Source organism: Alosa alosa, chromosome 7 (assembly GCF_017589495.1).
Source record: "Alosa alosa isolate M-15738 ecotype Scorff River chromosome 7, AALO_Geno_1.1, whole genome shotgun sequence".
Classification (NCBI taxonomy): domain Eukaryota; kingdom Metazoa; phylum Chordata; class Actinopteri; order Clupeiformes; family Clupeidae; genus Alosa; species Alosa alosa.
Genome location: NC_063195.1, coordinates 22,472,682 through 22,495,671, shown reverse-complemented (window position 1 = coordinate 22,495,671; position 22,990 = coordinate 22,472,682). Strand labels below are relative to the sequence as shown.

Sequence of the window (22,990 nt, the reverse complement as noted above, 5' to 3'; positions counted from 1 at the left end):
AAATCGCTTATTTTCACCAAAAACAGGCATATAAATGAGGAAATTAAAAGAACGCTTTTCCGAACACAAAATGGCGTTTACAAACGGAAGTTCGGGAGGAGCATGACGGAATTTGCCACGCCTCCTTCTTCAATCAGTCAGGTTATTTATTCGCAGTCTACCTGCCGAAGTTGCAGCATCGGTGTTACTCCGCTCACAACCAATCACCTCCCTTTACGTCTCCCGTATTCCATAAATTAAAGAATAAGGGGGTGTATGGTGGAATCCTGCCCGACTCCTGCCTGCGCAGTCGACTCCGGCACGATTCCACGATGCCCTTCAGGACCTTGGCCAGAGACCTCGCCAAACATGCTCTTCTATTATGCTTTTATGTATTATGCTTTTATGTCTTTATGCAAATTCAGGAATGTGAACTAGTGAATATGCAATACGAATCAACAATGAAGACCATCCAATGGCCAAACACTTTAGAGAAATGCATCACTGCGACCCTTCATCCTTAAGAGTCCACGGTACTGAGACAATAAATAAAACTGTAAGAGGAGGGGATAGATTTAAAATGCTGCTGCAGCGTGAAACTTTTGGATCTGGAAGGTTAAAGTTGCCATGTGTAATGTCCCCCAAAAAATCAATTCATACTCCACATTCCATTAAAGATGGGGGCAGTATACCTCCAGAAAGTGAGTTGGTCTACCCTAGAGTAACAACCGAGACACGTGTATTGCAGTTTGGCTGGCAGTTATGTTGCCCGCATACCGCCCCCCATGGCCGAAACTGGTATTATGACACCTGTCGGACTGTGGCTAGTAATTTAGCAATTCAGGTTGATGTCTATGCAGCACTATACCTTGTCATTTTTTTAATGACATCATCACCCTTATTTCTTCTCATTCTTTTGATGCGTGTAACTCATTTTTGGGATATTTTACCTGAGTTCTTACACATGGCACCTTTAAGGCAATGGAATATCCAGGTTTGAACGAGGAGATATATTATAGGCCTTTTTTGTAGAAATGTCTAATATGCAGTCTACTGTAATATGTAAATATGTGTATATTTACCTCTAATGATATAGTTGTGGGTGTCTGTACATTTAATGTATGTTTTTGTTTTCTGTTTGTCTTTTTTCAAAGAATTGTGTTTGGCATGTGATTTCTCTCTAGGATCTGTTAGAAAGGACATGTCCAAGTTGTATTAAAGACATTTTTGTCTCACGGAGTGCCTTGGTCGGAGAGATTTTTTCTCTTTTTTTTCTCATATGAAACTACTAACTTTGGACCAAAGAGCACCCAACAGCAAAGCATACTAAAGAACAGAGCACGCCACTGACTCCAAATATATTGTATACCCAACCAAACACTTCTACTAAAAACAAGCTTGGACGTCACCGAAGCCTCTCTCACATGTCTCGATCTAAACACCTTACGTTATAAATACCAAAATACAAATGGCATAATCTAACTGAGATCACCAGGCTCTCTTGAATTACTGAACACACAATGTAAGTAAAAGTGTGGCATAGACTTGATTTAAAAGATAAAGCTGGACTGCCAACCCTGCTCTTGTTGAATTAAAGTGTAAATAATGGATTTGCCAAAAAGTAACTACTGTCAGACTTCAAGGTAGCATAATCTGTATTCTCTTGATCAACCTATAAGATGATACTGAGCTAAACATGCTTGATAACCATCCATATACTTTCAAATGACCAAGTCACTGACTTGGAAATTGGAATGTGTTTTCAGGTGTTTGATACAGTTTAATGTGATAGATATAGTATAATTTTCCCTGATAATTCTCTGAGGTTGCATTTAGTGATACTTTAAGATAATAAACATTCTTCAGTCAAAAATTTCGAGTCAAGTCCCAAGTCTTTTGAAGATGAGTCTAAGTCACTGCATGGGTGTGCAACTCAATTGCAACCTATAGCACAACCAGTCCATTTGATTATGTGTATTGTGTGTGTGTGCTTGTGAGGCCTTTCCTGGTGCATCTTTTGTTGTATAAGTCTTGGATGTATGAGTCTGATGTTGTTAGCTTAAAATAACTGTGATGTTCAAAATTCATTACAGACATAACCTTTTCAGTCTTACTGCCCTTACTATTGAAACTGTTGTGTGAGGTAGCATAAATATCATTAATTTATCCCAATTAAAGGACAACACTCCTGTGCAATAGAGTGATTTTAATTGTTATAACTGCAGGTGGCATTAGTTCCTGAGAACTGAAAGAAAAACGTTGTACATTTTGAGGGATTTTTAACTGAGAGACACATGGCAAGTCTGGTGCATGTACCAGGGCGTGTCTAACGGTGGCAGTATACACAAACGCAAAATGAGGAGAACTTGCGTTGTATGTAATTGTTAAAGGGACTACGCTGTTGGCTAATGAGCTAAATTATTTCACAATATTTAACCAAATTTCCTCCTCACGCTTCTCAAAATTCAAAGACTTCACTTGATATTGCTTCAAAACTATTATTTTGTCACATTCTGTTGCACAATGTTAGAGGTTTTAAACTGAATATCCAGTATGGCCCCTGCACAGTTGTTTTGAACTCTCATCTGTCCTTTGTGGTCTCTAGCTGCCCCGATAATAATACATCTGCCTCAAAGAAGCTCTCAAGGACAACATCTACATTTATGTCATGGGGTAACTTATGAGGCCCTGATATCCATTCTGACAGTTTAGATGGCAAAGAATGATTTTAGAACGTAAAGCTTGTGACAGTGTGAATAGATTTTTCTCTTATTTGTTGTCTTCTCTTCATAGACAATCATTCTGTATTCAAATGTCACTTTGACTTCTGTCCTAACCACATAGTGGGCGTGTTTAATGGAGATCCTATCCCCCTGACTGCATGTCATGCTTGCTCTGACATGCAGTCAGTCTGGTTTATGAACCCTTATGCCAAAACAAGGCCGGTCACTTTAGCTTTATTTTTAATGCGTCACACCAGAGACAGGAGGTTTATTTAGACTGTGAGCTGAATGTTTGAACATTCATATGTACTGTACTTGTTAGTGTGCAGGAGACATGAGAGGGACTTTGGTTTTATTTTCATACTATACATACGTTATTTAATGATCTGATCAAATCAAGGAGAACATGTCTCAAGGCCGACTTCATCCGGGTGGTAAGTCACCGATTTAAAGCTAGTAATTGTTTCTAAGAACACTTGCGTTGTGGTATTCTAGGGATCTAGAATTGTTTCCTGCCAAACTAACTAACCAGAGATATGCACTGTATATGAACACTGATATTTTTGTTCAAATATGCTTGTCTGAGTATTTCAAATCCCAATATAACTAATACAACCAATTACTGGACTGATTATTTTGATGGTGTTAAGTTGTACGTACAGTAATATCATGTTGTCCATCAAAACTTCTCCCTGGCAGATTTAGATTCAAACCCTCCATTATATAATTTACGATAGGTGAAAAAAAGAAAGTGGATCACTTTCTTATGTATCCATAATTTGGCTAAATTTGCATGTTTCTTTTTGCATTCCTTTTTTTATCTTACAGAAATTAATTTGGTAGTAGTGGGAGGAATCATATCGGGCAAAACATCAATATGTAGCCTTCTGCTAGGTCAGGAGAACCCTCAGCCTGGTCCAAAAACTGTGAACTGCGTAAAACGTGATGGTCAGGTGAGAGGTAAGCGCTTGACCGTGGTTGACACCCCAGGATGGTGGAAGGACTACTCTCTGATTGACACAGCAGAGAGAATCAAACAGGAGCTACAGCTGAGTGTCCAACACTGCCCTCCAGGACCTCACGCTTTCATCCTTACTGTTGAGATTGAAAAGTTTATCGAGAGGAACAGAAGATCTGTAGAGGAGCACATGGGGCTCTTTGGTGAGAGAGTTTGGGAGCACACCATAGTGGTGTTCACTAGAGGAGAATCTCTGGAGGGTAAAAGCATAGAGCAGCACTTTGAGACTCAGGGGGAGGCTCTGGAGTGGCTACTAGAGAAATGTGGAAACAGACACTGTGTCTACGACAAGCAGGCTAAAGATCAAAACCAGGTCATCCAGCTGTTGGAACAGATAGAGAGTGTTGTAGTGAATAACAGCGGCAGACATTTTGAGCTTGATGAGACAACTTTAAGGGAGGTTGAAGAGAAGAAGAGAGCTGTTCAGGAGCGAGCAAATGCACGACAGCTAAAGGTTGAAGAGAAAAGGAAACGACTCATAGAGGGAGGTAAGTAATGTAGAGCAGTTAAACAAAACATGCTTTTATTTGCCAAACTATGTTGATACTTTGTGCCAACAGTACTACAATTATACAATTATTTATGTTATTGTTATTATAGATGTTGTTATTGGTTATTGTTTATTGCTGTTAAATATATCTTTCAGGTCAGGTCCAGCCTCTACCAGAAATCAGAATTGTTATCTTAGGGTGGGTGTGTTGTGGGAAAAGTTCTGCCAAAAATGTCATCCTGAACAAAAAAGATCACGGTCCTCTAAGCAGAACTCATAAGTGTAAAAAACATGAAGGATCAGTTGGTGACAGACAGGTCACTGTGGTGGACACTCCCGGCTGGTGGAAGTACTTCCCCGCCCACTACACTCCTGAATGGGTGAAGACGGAGCTTGAGCGAAGCGTGACTTTTGGTTCTAAGGCTCCCCATGCCTTCCTGTTGGTGGTCCCAGCTGATGTGTCGTTCCTGGAGGAACAGAGAAAGGGAATTCAAGAGAACATGAAGATCTTTGGTGAAATGGTTTGGAGAAACACTATTGTGCTCTTCACCTGGGGAGATACTTTGGGGAACACAAGCATCGAAGAGCACATTGAGGGTGAAGGAGAACCCCTCAGATGGCTTGTGGAGAAATGTGGGAACAGATATCACGTCTTTGACAACATAAACAGAGGAGACGGATCACAAGTCCACCAGCTTCTACAGAGGATTGAGGAAATGGAGGCAAGCGATAGTTCCTGTGACGGGACCCAGAAAATCCCAGAAATGGAAGTAACAGAGAGTCACACAAAAGAAGAGAAGGTGAGGAAAGAGTTGGTGACGTTTCTGGACAAAGAGTGGACCAGAAGGGACAATAAACTGGAGGAGAAGGTGAGAGTGATGTGGTGAGAGACGAGGAGAGGAGACAGGAGCATGGATTATGTCCCAGACTGTGAGTATCAGTTATATTTCATCACTGAACCGGTTTAGATTTCATCACTTTATTCAAGATACATTTGACTGCTGTGCAACTTTAGTTACTAATTTCCTATATTTAGTACAGTTTAGTTACACCTTAAACCCACCCTGATGAGCCAGACCCACATCAAAATGTAGGGTCTGGGAACTTACCATAGGCACTGCTCAATCCGAGGGGTGGGATAAATGGTTGTCTTTCAAATTTCCTCTGCACACAATAGGATGGCGATACAACTCATGAGTCCCATGCATTTTCCCACCAGTGGAGCTAGTTGGGTAGTTGATCAAACTTTTGCCAATTTAAAAAAAGCTTAACTTGAGTCGTGATTCAAAGACCGCTGTTCACCAGCAGCAGCATCCATCTTCTTTGTTTTCAAGTAGCAGGAAATTCACGTGGAATCGGCGCCTGATAGAAATTTGATTTTTCCAGCTCGCAAGCCAACGGAGAGTTGCTCTACCCTGGCTGCAAATTACATTTGCTGCCACTAGGGTGTGTCTAGATTTCTAGGCAGCCTACAGGTTAGTGCTTCGGACCTGTAACCGGAGGGTTGCCGGTTCGAACTCCAACCAGTAGGAACGCTGAAGTGCCCTTGAGCAAGGCACCTAACCCCTCACTGCTCCCCGAGCGCCGCTGTTGATGCAGGCAGCTCACTGCGCCGGGATTAGTGTGTGCTTCACCTCACTGTGTGTACACTGTGTGCTGTGCGTTTCACTAATTCACGGATTGGGATAAATGCAGAGACCAAATTTCCCTCACGGTATCAAAAGAGTATATATACTTATACTTATACTATACTATACCTTAAACCTTTTCTACATGTTATTCAAGGGCACAACCATGTTGTAGTCTGGGAGAGTGCATGGCTGAGACCCGAGGTAAACACAACGCAGACACAGTATAAATCATGACTTTGCATTACCTTATACATTTATTAATATGATTATATAGTTTCAGTTCATGATAATGAAGTATCTCTGGATACCAGGGGATTGCCCGTTACATTACCATTGTCATCAGGTAACCACCCACAACATACCAAACAGCAAATTACTTTTATATACATTCTGTAATGAGCCCGTATGGTGATATTTGCATTTATAATAAAATTGTAAAAACAATAAATATTTCACATCACATATTTTACCTCAGATTATCATTTATTCAGCATTAGTGATAATGCACTTCTATGGAATATAGTTATGAGGTTGAAAGTATGCTGCTTGTTCGTCTTGTACCAGAGAAACCAGGACAAGCTGAGCATGATCCTGAATGGATTGACAGAAACATGCAAGAGATGTTTAGACGGGAATGGGCCCGACGTGAAGCTGGAATCGTGGAGAAATTTCAGAGCTTCATATCAGAGCTCAGATTAGGAGGTAAGTTGTTGTGGACTATGAACTCATGCCTCTACGCAGCCATGTCTTTATAATGAAAATGTTCTACAAAATGCACCTTTAAAACACTGGACAATGTAGTCAATTTTTCATTATGTATTCCAGCTGGTTCTACTGCCCAATTGCTACCAGGTAATCTCATTGTGAAATTTAGAGTAAACTTGTTGAACTTCTATGTTCTTTTAGTTGATTTATCTGAACCTGATGATCATGAGAAGCAAGAAGCAACAGAAAAAGTGCTCAACTGGCGAACAGAAACCTCTGACCCTGGAGTTGGGTCAGAATTAGGGGAAGAGGACAGCTTGGCAGAGTGACAAACATATTGATATTGGACTTATGACCTGTTGCCACGTCAGGGCCGTTTTGCCACCTCAAACGTACATTTATTTCTGTAAACTGAACGCCATGTCATCCATTATCCCTTACATACTGTATAGTACAATAAATTAACATATGACCAAGGGATCAGGTGCATGAAACCATGTCTGGGGATCAAAGTAGTCATAAAACTTACATAACAGATGTTTTGTTCTGGTTATGATCACAAAACAATTTTTCCTGCTACTTTGTGACGACCGGTCTATTAATGTTTTTAAAGTGTACAGTTGTATTATTGTTTATTCATCAATGTTGCACAATATAATTGAATATGAAATGCATCTTAACATCAACGCCCACATCACATTAATTTTACAGTAATAACTGAATCTAAGAAGTCTATTTTTCCTACCTTCTATTTTATTAATGATCAAAGAGTGAATGAATGACCTCTCCATCACCGTGAAGGAAATGCAGTGATATGCTACAATACAGTATATGTTAATGGATTGTGCAAATAGTGATTACCATAAAATGAGAACAGTGCAAGTTGAGTCACAGGCCAAGTATAATACTTGTTGTACACATAATTTAAAATAAAAATTGGCAATATTTATAAACACTAGAACAAACCAATGTGATTTTAGCATTACAGCAACAGCAATCTGCCACTGAACGTCCTCCCCTTCATTAACATACAGTACAAAGGGTGGCCATGTTTGTTGGCTTGCTTTGGTCCAGTGACGTTATGCTGTTTAGCTGGTTTATGCTTGGCTGACATACTGTATGCATTACCACTCTACACCACTGTACTGTATGTAGGCCAAATAAACATCAGTTTCTGATACTTCTATCTGACCAGTTAAAAGAATATAATTTCTAGTCACAGACAGAGTGTGCAAAACTTAAACAAAGAATTTGGGAACTTTTTGTTTGTGTTAGAAATCATATTATCTGTCTATGGGCTTTATAGTGTTTAAATTAAGTTTGGTCAGAACTCACATAACATCACATATGATAAGTATGGTATAGTAGTATATTTGTCCTGGGCTTGACTTAGACTTCACTGTTTTATGTATGTACAGTACTGTATACATGTATATGTATAAGGAGGATTTACTCAATGAATCATACCTGTATGTTCATAATTTCAAACTGAGTTTGTGCCATAAAATGTGGAACAAATTAAGTGTTACAATGTAGTAGTGACAATAGATGGCATTCTAACAGAAAAGTGTGGACATTTTTCAGTTGGAGTTGTGGACATTTTGGAGTTGTGTAAGTCCAGCTTCAGAAAGTAAAATAACTACTATGTATTAGTTCTACCTGTGCACTAACTAATTAGCCCATTTCACAAGATGGGGCCGCTGTGTAAATCAACTTCCTGTGGAAGAGCACTGTCCCATAGACAGCAAAAGAAAAGTCCACAGGAAAGACAGAAACAGGAAGACGTTTTGACTCTGCCAATTAAGGTATCATTAACATAAATGAGGCCGGACACCTGGACACTGTGAAATTGGTCTATTAGGTGATTGTTGTGCCAGTTAGAATCAGCTGTTAGTGAATCAGCTGTTAGTGAATGGCTGGAACAAATAACATATGTAGTAAGAGTTTTACTACTTTGATACAAGGATACAAGGAAGTTTATTGTCACATGCATATAGTTACTGGAAGTAAGAAATGCAGTGAAATGATGTCTGGTGTCAGCTTATTTGTGCATTTATGGGGGGGGGGGCACCAACAAGGAGCAAAGAAGGGGTTTAGTAGATTAAGTGGCAAGGGCTGCATAAGAAAGGTGGGGGAGGATTGGGATTGGGCGGGGGGCACCAACAAGGAGCACCCAAGAGCAACAGGGGCAAGGAAAAACTCCCTTACCAAGGAAGAAATCTTGGGCAGATCCACGGCTCAAGGGGCTAACCCAACTGCCAGGGGTCTTGGTGTGTGTGTTGGGGGGATGACAGGGGAGATGGGATAGTGTGCTGTGTATATGGGGAGAGGGCAGTGTGCAATATGTGTGTTGGAGAAGCTTCCTCATGAGACAATGTGCTGTGTATGTAGGGGAGGGGGGGGGGGGGAGTGTACTGCAAGTATGGTGAAGGGACTTACTATTGCAGAGTACTGTATGTATGATGTATGTGAGTGATGACAGTGAAGATGTGTGTGTGGGCGGAAGGGGAGTGGAGCGTGACTGTGTGTGTGTGTGTAGTGTGTGTGTGGGTAGGTGGGGCCAGTGTGCTGTAAGTATGTAGAGGATGTGTGTTGGAGAAGATCCTGAAGACAATGTGCTGTGGATGTAGGGGGCAGTGTGCAGCAAGTATGTAGAGGAGGCTTACTGTAGCAAGCAGTGTGCTGTATGAGGTGATGACAGTGATGATGTAAGTGTGTGTGTTTTTTTTTTTGTGTGTGGGGGGGGTGGGGGGGGGGGGGGGGGGGGGCAGTGTGCAGCAAGTATGTAGAGGAGGCTTACTGTAGCAAGCAGTGTGCTGTATGAGGTGATGACAGTGATGATGTAAGTGTGTGTGTTTTTTTTTGTGTGTGGTGGGGGTGGGGTGGGGTGGGGGTGGGGGCAGAAAGGCTAGGCAATCAAGGGTAGATAGATGGAGGAGAAATCAAAAATAATAAATAAAAAGTTCTATGGAGATGTGCAAAAGTTGGAGAAAGTCAGATATGTGTGTGTGTGTGTGTGTGTGTGTGTGTGTGTGTTTTCACGTGTGATGAAATAAGAAAATAAATAAAAGGTCTGTAGCATAGGGAGAGGGATGTAAAAGTCATGTAGGTGTGTGTGTGTGTGTGTGGGGGTCATGAGTGCTGAGGAGTGAATGAGTGCAAAGTCAGTATAGTGTGAGTTCAGAGTTGGGATGGCCTGGGGATAAAAACTTCTCCTGAGTCTCTCAGTTCTGGCTTTGTGACTACATAGGCGTCTTCTTGATTTCAGCAGTAGGAATAATCCATTGTTAGGATGAGAAGAGTCCTTCAGAGTCTTTTGGGCTCTTAGGAGTACTCTTCTGGAATAGATATCTTGTATTTTTCTATTTTCAAAATACTAGAATACTATAAAACTGTATTTTTCTATTTTCAAAATACTAGAATTACTCTTTAAAGGGAGCAAGAAATTAATTTGCAAACCTTCCATAACGGTCTATTTAATCAATTCATCAGTACACTGACTCTGTTAATTAAGAGCACATTCACACTAGACCACTGGTTCGGTTATTTTTAGCAATGTAAACGCAGTCTACCGAACTTGTGCGTGGACCCGAGACCGGACCAGAGTCCGCCAAAAAACAGCGATCTGGGGTACGGTTCGCTAGAACTTCGGTGCGGTTTGCTTTGGTGTGAATGCTGTCCGTTCCAAAACCAGGGTATTGGATAATTTACATTAAAATACATTTTAATGTATTTTTGGGCATCTACATGATCATCCAACTGCATAGCATGTCAACCTTAAGCTGCTCAATCAGCATATCAATGGGTTATTGAGGAGTGGCTACTATTTATACAACTTTATATCACCAAGGAAAATGCTTGTACAGGGGCACAGCACAACTATATTACGCCACTAATGATGAAAAGCCAAATTATTATTTTTTAATACCTTTTTTTTTTTTACTTATCTTTACCACGGTTGCCAATAAATGTGGAGGGCACTGTACACACTTCAAGACCATTCAGGGATTTTTTTTTTCATGTAAACAGAAACATCTAGATATGAAATTTTGAGAAGTACTGTAGAGATGCATTTTTAGGGGTTTAATTAAAGTCCTTTTAGGCAAGTCCCTCCACTCGCAGCCATATTGCAATGCTTTTTGGGCACTCATCGGGCATCTATTTCGACAGATCGCAACACATGATTGGCACAATGTCTTCACAACACTCCACATGATTGGCTCAATGTATTCATAACACACCACATGATTGGCTCAATGTATTCACATGTCAACGTTTTGCCACGGAAGGGGTGGGATAGACAACTGCCATATTGCCGTTACAAACTAACCCCATGCATTTCTATGGAGGGTTTTTTGAGTGCTGTGTCTCCTCATTAGAAAGTCTCTGACAAAACAAAACATACAGGAATGGTCAAAACATTGACAGGTAGGGGGAGACAAAACAAACAGTCCAGGTGGGGATCCTGACACCTTTATCAATCCAATTTTCCTTAAATAAAGATTTATTACTTACTGTTACAGTATGTTTTCATTATTCCATATATTTTTTGTGTGGTGAAAAGTTATGGGAGTAACATAACTTCCAAGCTAAGAGAGCTTGTTGATAAAATTTAGAGAGTTTTATCGAAGTTTGGGGAGACTAGTTACAAGAGAGTAAGAAGTTAAGACCTCCTAACCTCATACAAATATTGTATGGAAAAAACTAAATAGATTGTGGAGCTTTGAGACATTCCTTTAGCCATTTAACCTTAAATGTATTATTTAAGTCAATGGAATTTAACAATTCAAAGGGGAGTCTGGAGTCTGTTGCAATATACCATCTCACCACCAGATGGGAGAATTTCCCCCAAGAATTAACCCTTGAGATTACACAATGTTGCTGTTAACAACTTTCTCTTATTTGCACAACAAGGAAATGCATAGGAGTTGACAAGAATCATCATGATCTGTTGACAGTCTGCCTATGCTTGACAGAGGCATGTAGTCAGTCTGGTTTCACAGAGAACCAGGCCAACATTTTCAAACAGCACAAAGGGGCATTGCAGACGGCACATTTTGAAGCTGCATGAAGGACTCTCCTAAATGAGCAGTTTATTGTAAATATGTGTGAGAAAAAAAGACAAGGGGACCGAAGTAAAAGCTGAAGAGGAACATCACAGCCAGCATGGTAAGAAAACATCAACACAAAACCAGAACAAAGAGTTGTTTCACAAAGTTGACTTTCTCTGTATCAAGTTACTGTAGGTGGCAGTTTCTGATACTTCTATCGAACCAGTCAAGAGAGGATGTAGTTTATAGTCACAGACAGAGTAATAAAAGTCTAAGCAAAGAATTTGGGAACTTTTGTTTCTGTTGAATCTTGGTTTTGTAGTGTAAATGAAGTTTGGTCAGAACTCGCAGGGTAAGTATATACCTATAGGCATGGTAGTATGATAGTATGTTTGTCCTGGGCTTGTATTGTATGTATTTATAAGTAGGATTCACAAAAGGAATCATACATGTATTTTCATCATTTCAAACAGAGTTTGTGCCATAACATGTATTTGAGTCACAAATTAAGTGTTACAATGTAGTGCATGCCAATTGATGGCAGTCTAGCATGGACATTTTTCAGTTGGAGTGAAAATGTGGAGCTGTAAAAGTCCAGCTTCAGGAAGTAAAAGTCCTACCAACAGAGGTGATTTCACTAATTAGGTGATGTGCTGTGCTGGTTAGAATGAGCTGTTTTAGTAAATGGTCAGAAGAAATATAGTAAGTTAGGAGTTTTGCGTCCTGAAGCCGGAAGTTTACTCCTCTGCGTGGCTGCAATGCCGGCTCACAGCGACGCAGAGGTGTAAACTTCCCGCCCACTCACTCAACCACATGGATACTTGCTCAACCACACTTAAGTGTGCGTGTTTTTGCTAGAACATTGGAACAATTTTGACTGTGGTGTGTATATGTCCTCCCAAGTTCATTATACACAAGGCATCTTTCTGAGCAATGTTGTTGGGTAATGCAGTATTTCTGTTCTGGCACATTCCTTTTGATATTGGGAAACTTTAATCCTCAGTAGGCAAATTAACATGATCATGCAATTGGAACACACAGAACTGGTTATGTTGTTGCCCTGCAACATTGCTTAAAAAGTTGCCCCCATGTATCACCTTAAAACAATATCCAGCATTCTGGGCAAGCATTATATGTCAGTTTACCATTTGTCCTTTAAATTATTACACGGCTCTTCAGAGTGCTGCAGAAAGTTCCATTCACATGAATGGGCCTTCCCAACGTTCGGGCCTATGTTAAATCTATATAAATCACCGACAAAGTATATAATCACCGCTGTCAATGGCAACGGGTTGATTAACGTCTTTCATATCCCTCCGCAAGAATTCCGTTTGCTTATTGCAATGGAATTTCATTGAAAGGGAAAGTAAGCTAGTAAGACGTTGCCACGCAACACCTGAAACTGTCAAGTTCTATCTGTGTGGCAAACTATTTATTTTGTCAGCAGAAGACACGGAACGGTAGCAAAATCATTTTTAAAGATTCATTGTGTTAGGTTTCTTTTCTCGTTTTGGCAAGTAGCCGTGTAATTATCAGAAAATAAGTCCCTTCAGGTCGAAGCAAAACCCTTCCGCTGCGCATCGGGGTTCTGTTCTCCCTGTCAGGACTTATTTTCTGATAATTACCGGCGGACAATACATTATCCCTTACGTTACAGAACTGCATTGGGTTGCCCAATAGCTTTGTTAGTTTGTACCACTTGACAAGTTCAGTGGTGACTTTGAGTACATTACATTACACAGACACTGTTGCCCAAAGTGACTTACTGTCAACTACAGTATATTACAAGGGATTACATTGTCCCCGGAGCAACTTGGGGTTAAGTGCCTACTGTAGCTCAAGGGCACAACGGTGGAAGCCGGGAATTGAACCCATGACTTATCAGGCTACCGAACGCTAGCCCAGTTCCTTACACTACCAGCGCGAGTACATCTCTGATACATTATTTAAAATGTAACAGGTCAGCATAGTTGATCTATTGACTGTTTACTGTTTACAGATTACTCCCCCAGTTACATTTTAGTTTGTGCACCCGGTCCATTTGTGTCATAAACACAAGCTTCTATCAATAGTGATGCCACAAAAAAAGCAACATTTATTTTCTGGTTTTGGAACGGATAGCGTTCACACCAAAGACCACACTGAGTTCTAGCAAACCGTACCTCAGACCACTGTTTTCTGGCTTAGTCGACAGAATTAGTGTACTGATGAAGGCAGATATTGCCTTATAGCCAGATATTGAAGGTTTGCAAAGTGATCTCATACTCCCTTATTCTTTGTATTTTGAAAATAGAAAAATACAGTAATTTATTTTTATACGTCGTGGCTGCCGTATTTTGTAGTTTATTTTGATAGACTTTAAATTAGTGTATTTGATATTTTATTTTAAAATATATTTTGATGTGTGTTATAACCATCCCTGGTTATAGCATGTCAACCTTAAGCTGCTCAATCAGCATATCAAGCTTAATCATGGGTTATTGAGGAGTGGCTCCTATTTATACCACTTTATACCATCAAGGAAAATGCTTGTACAGGGATCCAGCACAACTATGTTACGCCACTGATGAAAATAATACCTCTTTTACTTATCTTTACCAGGGGTGCCAATACTTGTGAAGGGCGACACTTCAAGACCATTTAGGGGTTTTCTTTTTCATGAAAATGAAAACATCTGGATATGTTGTATATTTTGGGAAGCAGAGATGCATTTTTAGGGGTTTAATCAAGGGGTTCAGGGGTTTAAGATTCCATACTTTCACATGTCCACCACCTCAAGTTTTTTGTTTTTGGTTTAATTGTTTATCTTTTGCCTGTTTCTTTCAGAGCTGAGAGTGATTGTACTTGGTGGTAAACAATCTGGCAAGACGTCTTTGATCAACAGAGTGCTCAGGGACTTTTCACCCAGGGAAATAGCAGTTGAGAGAAGAAAAGGTGTGGTCAATGACAGGTCAGTTGTCATGGTAGACACCATTGGATGGTGGAGGAACTACAAGTTGATTGACACGGCGAAGTTCATTACGCTGAAACTTCAGCAGAGCTTGTCTCAGTGTCCACCAGAACCGCATGCCTTCGTCTTGACCATCAGGGTTGATATGATATTCGATGAAGAAAATAGGAGATCTGTAGAGGAACACATGGGGCTTTTTGGGGAGAATATTTGGGAACACACCATAGTGGTTTTCACCAATGGAGAATCTCTGGAGGGTAAAAGCATAAAGCAGCACACTGAGAGTGAGGGGGAGGCTCTGAAGTGGGTATTAGAGAAATGTGGGAATAGATACTGTGTCTATGACAACGGAAACAGTGAGGATAACCAGGTCACAAAACTACTGGGCGAGATAGAGAATGTTATTAAGATTAACAGAGGTGGGTACTTTAAGCTTGATGACAAATATTTATTGGAGGTTGAAAAGAGGGCAAGACTTGTGAAAGAAAAAGCAAATGGCAGACTCAAGAGGAGGATGGAAAAAAGAGAACAACTGAAAGAAGAAGGTAAGATGTTCTTGAAAAGAAACAATCCACTCTGCATTTGAGAGATGGACATCTCAGCCAAATATTTACACACAATAGGCCTCATTCAACAATATCTTCCTAACAGGGAATTTTAACTGCATCCAAGCGAGGGACTTTTGCGTAGCCTTGAATGTTCTCTGTCCACTCAGTTGTTAGGTCATGACGCAATAATGTGCCAATAATTCTTTTTCCAAGTGCGTCCAACTACTCTGAGCCGCTCGCCACTACTTTTTCCGCTATTCAGGGGTGTGTTTCCCAAAACCATAATTGCTAACTTAGGTAGCAACTATGGTTTGGGGAAACGCGCTCCAGAGTAGTATTTCAGAAAATTGTCATCATACTACTCACTTGTTGCCTCAAGCTAATAAAATCCTATTTTTCATGGAGGCCTGGATGTTACTGATAATATCATCTGGCTGCACAGCTACAATCATAGGCGCCGATACGGAGCACCCACGGAAAATATCGAGCACCCACGTGTGCCAGTTTACAGTCCCGGCTAAATTTACATTAATTTAAAATCAAACATCGCAGTTGATGTTAAATTCAGCATCTGTCATAATGTGATTGGCTATGTTGCTGTCAATCCCCTACTCCATATCCTAACCACCAATGAGAGGGTCTCTCGTATGAAAATTCATGACACTTCCCACCTGAAGAATTAACGCAAGGCCTTGTCGGTTCTTCGGCCCTGAATGTTTAAAATGTATGTAGCCCTGAATATCATTTTAAAGTAGTCTGACAAAGCTTATTGTTTTGTGACACAGCTAAACACTGGTACCTCATAGAACGTTTATAACATAGCCTATTAATGTGATGAGGTGGTCCCAACTCGCAAAAGTAAAGCAGATAAAGAACTCACGCAAATCTAGCCTACAACACGCAGACAGCTTCATGCGCAGGGGAGAGAGAGAGAGCGGGCACACAGGTGTTTTATGATTGTTGGCTTCTGACTATGGTATCTTGTTAATTCACTGAAGAAAGACTTATGATTATGGATAGAAAGAACATTCTGAAAAGGAAAGGAGTAAGACAATGAGGAGCAATGCTATAGTGGAATACTCATGTTGCTGCAGCAGATAGAGTGCCACTGACGACGTGACTGCCTCATAGGCTCACAGGTTGGTGAAGGAGAAAACTACATCTAGCTGAGCCCAGTGACTATGCTTTTGTGAGAAGGCACACCATTCATAGGCCTAAGAATATCCCTGGCAGACCTTTACAAAAAATATGATACCATACACACCTTTTACACCAGTGTAGGATATGGCAAAGTTTGAGAACCACTGCCTCCACTTACCGTCGGCTAATGCGCGCTTCTGAAGGGATAGGCTTTATCTAGTTTTTTTAACAGCGTGATGTCAACACGAAATGTAATTTTTGTTTATAAAAACAAAGCAAAGTGTTTTTCCTTTTAGTTTGGGTTAACGTCAATTAACCTTCTGAGTTACCTAAACTGTTCAGGAGTCAAACGACGGGTCATGCGTGATTTAGGCTTAGTGTAGGTGACACAATGAAACAACTATGAAAGTGCACAAAAATAGCATTTAACAGCATTTAAGATATGTCCTCGGGGGTGACGCCCATGGACTCCCACAAACTGTATTGGCGTTTTGTGTGTCGGCCGCTGTTGATTTCCTAAAGTGTTGAAATGCATACATTACTTCTCAAAAACCGGCACATGGCAACAATACACATGGGCGTTGGTATCAGGCATTTAATTGCTTGAGCACCCACCGACGGAAACATAAATCGGCGCCTATGGCTACAATAATTACTCTATTAGAGTTAAGCGATTTAGTTTTACCCTCACTAAAACAGAAGGTGATGGTGACAAGGCTTACAGGTTGTGAAAACCAGCTGGCTGTGCTAGTAAGCGTTTTTGGACGTAAAAGCTTTTGGCCCGTGACGTCGGACTTAATAACCAGACACTGAAACTGTTAAATATGCCCTTCTATTGCGTCATGCTTTGCAATGTGGCATGATCTTTTCAGCAGAACTTTTGCCAGATACCTGAGATGGGTCTCGCTGCAGAACGCAATATCCATGGGGTGAAGCTACATCTAAATCCAACTCCTCCCACTATATCCGTGCTTGCGCCCTACCGTACATTGACATGATTCTGTAGGTGGCGGTAATGTACCGAAGTGCGCCTAATATGCCAATAAACGCTCACAAGAAGAAAAAAAAAGACTGCATACTCTTGTGCAAGTTGTACAAGAAGTACTGCATAATTATTTTAGTGACCACCACACAAGGGATTTAGTTCATATTTTCGCTTAACCTAGCATACAAAGCTAACTAGCATGCCCATTCTCTGCCTATTGTTTAGCTAGTGCACTAGAAATAGAAACCTATTGTTTCCAGTCTGTTTTTACTAGCAGCTTACGTTAGCTACCCAAAACGGCCCAAGTGAACACATATTTGTATTTTGGATGAAACATATTGCCTTGTATCAACAAAATATGACATGGACATATGCATTAGTTGACATTAAAAGTCTACTTGTTACAGAATTGTTTAATGAACTTATTTTAATCCTTGGTTGGTCAGCCGAACCAAATCGGTAGCAACAAGCTAACAACCCCGACCCCGACCAAGATCTTCAGGCATATCCAACTCCGCCCACTGGACCTAGATCCAGCTTCACCCCTTGGATCTTGTGTTCTGCAGCGAATCCTACTTCAGATGCCCCGTTCCTATTTTCTTTCTGTCACATTGTCCTGCTATTTTGAATGAGGAATATGACGCAATAGTGCAACATGCTGAATGAATTCAGTTCGGACAGAGATGACTCATTGCTAGGCCAAAATTGAACATTGGCATGCAGTTAGGATAAGCTGTAACCTAAGAACAAATCCCAAATAAAATGTCATAACTGAATTCCAGGATCTTTGTGAAAAGTGAATACATTTCTTCTCATGAAGGGTTGGTGAATGTTTGGCCCAATGTTTGTTTTTTGTTTTTGTATATGAATCTGAACATCATAAACATACTTTTATATGATATTATGATGTCAGTCAATGGTAGAACCTTTTCTGAAGAGATCTCTTGACCCTTCAGCCAAGATTCAGTCCCTACCAGAAATCAGGATGCTTCTAGTGGGGTGGATAAGCTCCAGAAAAACTTCAGCAAAAAATACCATTCTAAACAGAGAGGAGAGTGTCACCAGGAGGACCATGGCAGCTGAGATACAAACTGGAGAAGTGGCAGGACAAAAGGTCTCTGTGGTGGACACTCCTAGCTGGTGGAAGTACTTCCCTGCCCACTACACTCCTGGATGGGTGAAAACGGAACTCCAAAAAAGTCTGAGCCTAGGCTCTAAAGCTCCCCATGTCATACTCATTGCAGTTCCAGCAGACACAACCTTCCTTGAGGAACAGAGGAAAATTACTGAAGACAACATGAAGATGTTTGGTGATCATGTCTGGAGACACACCATCGTGTTGTTCACTTGTGGAGATCGGCTGCGAGACATGAGTATTGAGGAGCACATTGAGTGTGAAGGAGAACCACTACAGTGGCTCATTGAGAAATGTGGGAACAGATATCACATCTTTGACAATGTCAACAGAGGAGACGGGTCCCAGGTTACAGAGCTGCTGGAGAGGATCAGGGAGATGATAGCAGGAAACAGCTCCTATACTGACACCCAGAACACAGAGGTGAGGGAAACATCAGGAGAACCAGAAGGGTTGGGTGTAGAGATGGGAATGCTGTTAGATAAAGAGTGGAATGCAATGGACAAAATAATGGAGGAGAAGATTAAACAACTATGGACACAACTGCTTGGAAAAGGAAACCAGAGCATGGATGCTGTTGTGAAATGTGAGTATAGCGTATGTAAAAGCGTCTTTGAAAATGTTGTTAGGATTCTGAGCTAAATACTGATAAACACACACACAATTTAATTTCATATATCAAATTATTTTTTTAAATCCATTCAAAACTGACAAATTCATGTATTAGGGCTAAGCTACACCAGTCGCGTAACTGAAGCGTTCCGTTCGTGTTGCGTCTGCTGCAACAATTAGCTTCCACTATAATCAATGGAAGTAGCTACACCAGAGGTGATAGCGGCACGTAAGTTCGGAAAAAATAGACCATTGTCTAAAATGGATTTTACGCGTTGCGAACGGAACACTTCATTTACGCGCCTGGTGTAGCTTCCCTGTCAGTTGCCAGATTTAAGTTTTATCTTCCTTCACCAGTTAAGGAAAATGAGTCTTCAGAAAACCAAACAAATGAAAAACCACCAGAAAGTCCTAACACTTCAGCCCCTGGGGAGGGGACTTCTAAATCAGGTCCTTTCATTCATTTATTCATTCATTCTACTATGTCATCCTTTAGCAACAGAGATTCCAGTTGCAATTATTGTATAGAATTAGCCTGGGTGTCCCCATGCTGCCTTGCGCGCGATTTGATTCACGCTGCTAAGGCAGCCTGGAGACCATGGAGCAAATTTTCGCCTGAGATAGGGAACCAATCACAGAACAGGGGGGAAAGCAAGATGATGATGAGCTATGCACAGACGCATTTGATAGACATCCGTGGCACCCAATAAACGGATCTGGGCATTTTTTTCAAATACGAGAAAATGAATGTTTGGTTCCCAGACCACGTCTCATTAAGAAGTGGTGGCGCTAGCCAGGCTAGTATAGAATATCTCTAAATAATAGAATTGCAGTAGCTAAAATTGAGCTAACATGTTGTGCTTAATATACACTACAGAGGCTGGAGACAAAACATATCTATCAGAAGAGGACCAACATCACCTCTTAAGACAGACCAGTGAGGTGCACTCTGAACTTATGGAGAAAATTAAGGAGACCCTTAATCGAGAATTTAGCAGACGAGAGATATTTTACATGGAAAGAGCTTCTGGAATAATCCAGGAGATGAGCACATCACATGGTGAGCAAATTCTTTGACCTGTATGACCACTAAGTCTTACTCTGATCAAAAGTAGGTAGCTAGGTTCTTTTTAAAGGAACACACCTACTTTTGGGGAATCATGTCGTTTTTTACATTTATTTTTGACCTTTGCCAACAGAGATTCCATTTGAAATTATTGTAGGGAATATCTCTAGCCTTCTAAATATGTAATAATAGAATTGCAGAAGCAGTTGTTCTGTGCCTTAAATTGATCATTCTTTTGAGCATTGGCACTTCACTGATTGATACCACTAGGGGGACATCGAGAGTGTCCTTTGACCAGTCAATGCCTCTGGCATGACCTCTATGACCAGCCAATACCCTGGCATGGCCTCTGTTATTGGTCAATGCCTCTGGCATGACTTATGTGATTGGTCAATGCCTCTAGAATGGCCTCCTATACCGGTCAATGTCTCTAGTACTAACCGCCTGGAGAGTGCCACTAGGGGAATCTCCAAAGTTTGTTTCTCCAGTTCCAATGACCTGTCTGGTGACTTGCTTCAAGACCTGCTCATGCTGAAATGATCAGTGTTGATGGCAACACTGAATGGTCACAAAGTCCAAGACAGAGGTACTAGTGGTACCAGCTAGTGTATTACTGTATGCACCACCTTCTGTAAACCAACTGTATAGTCTACATTGCACCATATTTCTTCCTGTCTATGCACCACCTGTCAATACTTTGTATATCACATTTCACTGTTCTGCTTTTTTTTTGCACTTCTGGTTAGACACAAACTGCATTTTGTTTTCTTTGTACTTGTACTCTGCACAATGACAAAGTTGAATCTAATCTAATCTAGCGTGCCAGTGCTTACAAGAACACCATTTAGAGCTACAACCCACTCTCTAATATTGTGTGCATAACATATACAACAGAGGCTGGAGACAAACAACATCTATCAGGGGAAGACCTACATCACCTCTCAAGGCAGACCACTGAGATGCACTCTGATCTTCAGGAGAAAATTAAGGAGACTCTTAATCGAGAATTCAGCAGACGAAAGACAGTTTTCATGGAAAGAGCTTCTGGAATATTCCAGATGAGCACATCTCACGGTGAGTCAATTTGTTGACCTTTATGAGCACTGAGGCTTACTCTGATCAAAAGCAGGCAGGTAGGATTTAAAGGTGCTCTAAGAAGGGTTGGGTAACGTCACTTCTAGCTAGCTCGTCCCTACCTCCTGTGCAACTGAAACTGACATGAACGTGCATCTCATCAGTGATTGGCTGTAACAGTTTGTTATGTTTCATGGTCCAGGATGGACCAGACTGTTTTTGTTGCCATTTTTGGAGCCTGGCCTGTTTACAGTGACAGCATTTTACAGTGTATTCAGGGGAAAGGCAGCTAACAGATTGTGAGATGTTTGCTGTATGTGACAAAAAGCTTAGAAACCGCATAACATGACATAGAGCATGTTAATGGAACATGCCGACTTTTTTTTTGTTTATTTGCCATCTACGCCCAAGTTAGATAAGAGGATACTCTTCTTGTCTCTGTGCGTACAATTACTCCGTCTGACACACCACCGTTAGCCTAGCATTATTCATTGAAGTGGGTGGAACCAACTACCCAAAATGTACAAAAACATTTTCTTATTTACATGATGTGACTTGTGGAGTTACAATGTGTACAAATACAAATGTAAAATGAGACACAAAGTTCTACGCAGATACAGTATATACTTGGAAATATATTATCATGTTGGCGAAGCATTGTTACTGCGCAGGGATTTGCATATATAGTTAAACAGCTGCATACTGTACATGGCAACATAGCATTTGTGGCCAGTAGGCACAGAGCAAACCACAACTCCTGGAAGATACATGCTATCAACTGATGCAACTGGATTTTGGCCTACATAGCCCACCTCTCATACCCAAACATGCAATTCTCTGAATATATTGCTTGTTTGTGTTCTATGTATTTCTGATTTGTTTTCTAGATATGACATCAGAACCTGATGAGCAAGAATTTCAACAAGCAAGAAAAAAAGTGTGCAGGTGGCTTTTAAGCTCCTCTGGATTTGGATCCGAAGTGGAAGATGAGGACATCAGATATTTAGAGTGACAAGCATGGTTGCTATTGGAAATCAATTGTTCAAAGTAACACTGGAATTCCCCTTTTCTTCAATTCCCAACATTCATTTTCCCAGTTCATCTAAACCCAACAAAAAGGGTCATGTTCCTACTTGCCTACTTGCGACAACAATATCACAAAGTACAATACCGGGTGTTCCAAGCTGTTAGAATCTACACTACAGCATAACCTGTCAGGGAACATGAGACTCAGCATCATCTCCCAGATGGGGTCTTATCAGGATAAAAAAACAAAGGTCCATGCTGCTGTGGCCTTGGCCAGGGTCAGGAAGCAAACTGAGGTGTAAATGACATCAATCAATTGTAATATGGACATGGGGGTAGACCATTAAGAACCACCCAGGTACATATACCTTCTATAAGTGATATTTTTTTACGTTTTAGAGCCTAAAAATGTCATGTAAGTGGCATAATGTGCACTTATTGCAATGGAATACATATACATGTTTACATTTTGTGATTTATTACGAGAAAAGAAAAATGTATCATTATTTTTAAATCCCTCTATAGAGACTATTGGGAAACTGTTGCTGTTTGAGGATCAACTAGATATTACCACTTTACCACAACCATTGGTGGATACTGTGTTGTGTTGTTACCATGGTTTTACCCTATTATTACCATGAAACTACCCTCTTATTACCGATCTGTATATGAAGTGCTACCCACAAATTCATTCAGTCATTACTGTTCAATAAAAAAAGAGACATTGGCCTTATCCTTTGACCTTGACATTAAAATGTATTTTGAAATGTCTGTATACTTTCGACTTCCTGTATGTAACGATTTATATTTATTTTACATTGCACCGTTTTATGCAGGTTTAGTAATGTTGCACAATA

At 40.6% G+C, this 22,990-nt stretch overlaps 1 protein-coding gene across 1 annotated transcript; it reads left to right on the top strand.

The window, feature by feature from the left end:
* The first annotated feature begins 2,925 nt into the window (after positions 1-2,925).
* Positions 2,926-22,904, top strand: LOC125298307 (GTPase IMAP family member 8-like). The gene is made up of 10 exons (XM_048249010.1): positions 2,926-3,136; positions 3,531-4,208; positions 4,367-5,093; positions 6,014-6,042; positions 14,424-15,092; positions 18,177-18,941; positions 19,325-19,417; positions 19,845-20,027; positions 20,928-21,107; positions 21,995-22,904. Exons 1-10 carry the CDS (start codon positions 3,109-3,111, stop codon positions 22,117-22,119), a joined length of 3,477 nt encoding a protein of 1,158 aa, XP_048104967.1. The 5' UTR covers positions 2,926-3,108; the 3' UTR covers positions 22,120-22,904.
* Positions 22,905-22,990: the final 86 nt, after the last annotated feature.